The sequence below is a fragment of the Carlito syrichta genome, unplaced genomic scaffold (assembly GCF_000164805.1).
Source record: "Carlito syrichta isolate Samal-C Ts95f unplaced genomic scaffold, Tarsius_syrichta-2.0.1 Scaffold124537, whole genome shotgun sequence".
In the NCBI taxonomy this organism is placed as follows: Eukaryota; Metazoa; Chordata; class Mammalia; order Primates; family Tarsiidae; genus Carlito; species Carlito syrichta.
Genome location: NW_007068633.1, coordinates 69,174 through 72,175, shown reverse-complemented (window position 1 = coordinate 72,175; position 3,002 = coordinate 69,174). Strand labels below are relative to the sequence as shown.

At 52.7% G+C, this 3,002-nt stretch overlaps 1 protein-coding gene across 1 annotated transcript in view; it reads right to left on the bottom strand.

Annotated features, from left to right (window-relative positions):
- Positions 1–1,903, bottom strand: part of KCNC2 (potassium voltage-gated channel subfamily C member 2) — a 220,210-nt gene extending 218,307 nt beyond the window's left edge. Inside the window, exons 1-2 of the mRNA XM_021707779.1 lie at positions 1,372–1,903; positions 36–185 (exon numbers count right to left, since the gene is read on the bottom strand). Coding sequence (XP_021563454.1) covers positions 36–166 — 131 coding nt within the window. The 5' untranslated portion in view covers positions 167–185; positions 1,372–1,903. The remainder of the gene's footprint in view (positions 1–35; positions 186–1,371) is intronic.
- Positions 1,904–3,002: the final 1,099 nt, after the last annotated feature.

The following is a 3,002-nucleotide window of genomic DNA, read 5'->3' as shown; positions in this document are numbered from 1 at the left end:
GCTGCAGCGTGTCGCCCGCCGTGGTCAAGCAGTCGCCCTGGGGCTCGGAGGCGGCGAGGAGGGCCAGGCGTGTTCCAGGCAGGGTCTTGAGGGTGCTGCGGTAGGTTTCGTGCCGGGTGCCCCCGACATTGAGGATCACCCTCTCGTTGTTCTCGATCTTGCCCATCTCTGTGACTCAGACATGACTGGGGGAGGCGAACAAGCGCCGAGTTAAGGATCTCGGCCGTCAGAGGCACGCCATGACCCCCGCCACCGGCCCAGCCCACGAGTCCCAGGAGGCAGGGTTGGCAGACAGGCGAGGGGCGAAGGACCCTCCCAGGAGGAGGTCGCCGTCCAGCCCTGTCCCCGCCTCTTGCATCACACCTTTTCTGGGTCCCCAGAGACCCAAAGAGCCCGCAGTCCAAGTCTTCCGTGACTTTCCATGACTACGTTTTCTCTGCCTCACGCCTTCCTTTTTTGGCCCCAATCTCTTCTCCCTCATCTTTGTACCCTCCACCCTCCCTCCCCTTCGTCCCCTCTCTCAGGTCTAACCTGCTCCCAGCCACAAACCCCTTCTCGTTCTTCTCAACCTCCCATCTCCCCCTCCTAAGCCCACTGTCTCTCCCCACTCCCTTGCCCCATTCTCTACCCCTCACGTCCAATCTCCTAGACCCTCTCTCCCCCTCCCCTAGCCTGGGCGCAATTCGATGGATGCAGGGAGTTTTCTTCCTAAGGCAAGTTGGTAGTGCTGGGGGAGAGCCCTGGACCCGGCGGAGACCCTTGTTCCACACGTACCCTGCCTGGGTCAACCCTCACCCCTCGCTACTCCCAGCCCTCAGGCAGTGCCCTTTGCGCAACCTGTTTTCGGTTCACCTACACTCTCCCTCACAGTCCATGCAAAAAGACCCAACGCAGAAGTCAGAGCAAAACATTTCCCTGCTGTTTCCTTCCACCAAGGAGACCTCTCTGACTTATTTCCTCTTCCAATTTCCTTTTCACATGATTGTTGTTGTTTGTGTTGATGTTATTATTACTTGGAAGAGGAAACGACTAGGATCCATCTTTGAGAACAGAAATGTTCGATACATCCCACCCATCCCCCTTCCCAAGAAAAACAAATGCCTTGAGGGTGGAGGGGGGATGCTTTCTAGGAGGAGTGAAGCCCAGGGGAAAACTGCTTGGAGGCACACCCCCTGGGTCCCTGAGCTAAAAGTCTAGCTGGCAGGGTCCTTGTCTCCAGCCTCCCAGCCATCTCTCCCCAGGGCTTCCTCTCTACATCCCTATAGCAGAAAGGCTGGGGGGTTGGGGGGGGGATGCCCGCCTGCAGGGTCAGCATGCCCTTCCCGGGAAATCGCCCCTTTCATCACTCCCACCTCCCCCATTTCCAGATACCTTAACGAGACCGAGAGAAAAGTGTTTCTGCTTTGGTTTCCGAGTGGACGAGGTTCTCTGGGCAGCGTGACTGAGTCTTGGCGCCCAGCTGAGCCGCCCTTCTCCGACGAGAAACTACTTGTTGGCATTTTCCGGATTCAGGTGGTTGGGCCGCTTCTCCCCGCGCTGGAGTCGGGGAGACAGCCTCCGCCGGCCGCCTGCTGTGCTCCCCGCCTTCATTCTGCGATCTGCGGGTTTGCCCGTCGCCACCCTCCGCGCCCAGAGTCACCATCGCGCAGGGCTGGGCAAACCATGGAGCTCGGGGCGGGTCCAGCCGGCGCTGCCCGACCCCACCGGGAACGGGCAGATCGGCTGGCCGTGCATGGAGCAGAGACTGGCTGGAGCTCGCCCACGTGAAGGTGAAGTCGCCCTGCTCGGATTCGATCTGCAGATTTTGTTTCTCCCCAAAGCAGCCACTGCTGGAGCTGTCCCTTCAGCACCGCTCGCAGTCCACCTCCCACCGCCAGCAGAAGCGCCGCGCTCAGCAAAGGGTGGGTGGGTGGGTCTGGGAAGCTTTGTTGTACCAACCAGGTTCACATATTTTTCTTCCGTGATGCTCTGTCTCCACCCTCTCTGGAGCTTCTGCCTGCTTCATTTACACCCTATGCTCCACACCCTTTCTCCCCCCACCCCATGCCCCACCCCTCAACAAGTGAGAGAGAATCGAAGACCAATTGCATTTTAAAATAAATGACAGCTGACCAGAGAGAGGTGTACTGACAGGTGACAGTGAATATTGTTTCTTGTATCTTATACATAGCTCCGGCTTGCTTTTTTTTCTTTTTTTCCAGTCAAATGTAGGTCTCCAGCCACCACATCATGGTTATATAAAGCAAAACAAGTTTTAAAAGTTTATTCTGGGAATTTAATGCTTTAGAAAGTACAACTTCAGGTTACTTTGTCAGAAGCTAAAGAGAAGAATTACAAATATCAAGTATCAAAGTAATTCACTAATAAGCCAATTTCCCTTTTTCTCAAGTTTTTGTTAGGCCTTGTATTTGTTTGCTAGGGCTGCCATAACAAAGTATCACTAGCTGGGTGACTTAAACAGAAGTGTATTGTCTCACAGTTCTGCAGGCTAGAAATCCAAAATTAAGGTGCTGTCATGGTTGTGTTCTTCTAAGGGCCATGAAGAAAGAATCTGTTCCAGGTCTCTCTTCCTGGCTGTGGATGATCATCTTTTTTCTGGGCCTCTTCAGATCAGTTTCTCTCTATGCATGTCTGCTTTTGTGTTCACATTTCTCCTTTATATAAGGACATCAGTTACATTAGATAGAGCCCTTTCTAAACCTCATTTTAACTTGATTGTCTCTATAAAAACTCTATCTCCAAATAATGTCGTATTCTGCGGTTAGTACTCCAATACATCTTTTTGTTTGGGGAGTGGCATGTTCAACCTATAACAGGCCTCATCACCACATAGACTGTGTGTGTGTGTGTGTGTGTGTGTGTGTGTGTGTGTGTGTGTGTGTGTGTGTTTCAAAAAAGAAAAAAAGAAATGAAGAAAGACTTTCTACAGGCATAGTTTGTTAGGATTGAAGTCCACCAAGTAGAGAAAACACCAAGCTTATGTGGAAGAAGATGTCTTTAAA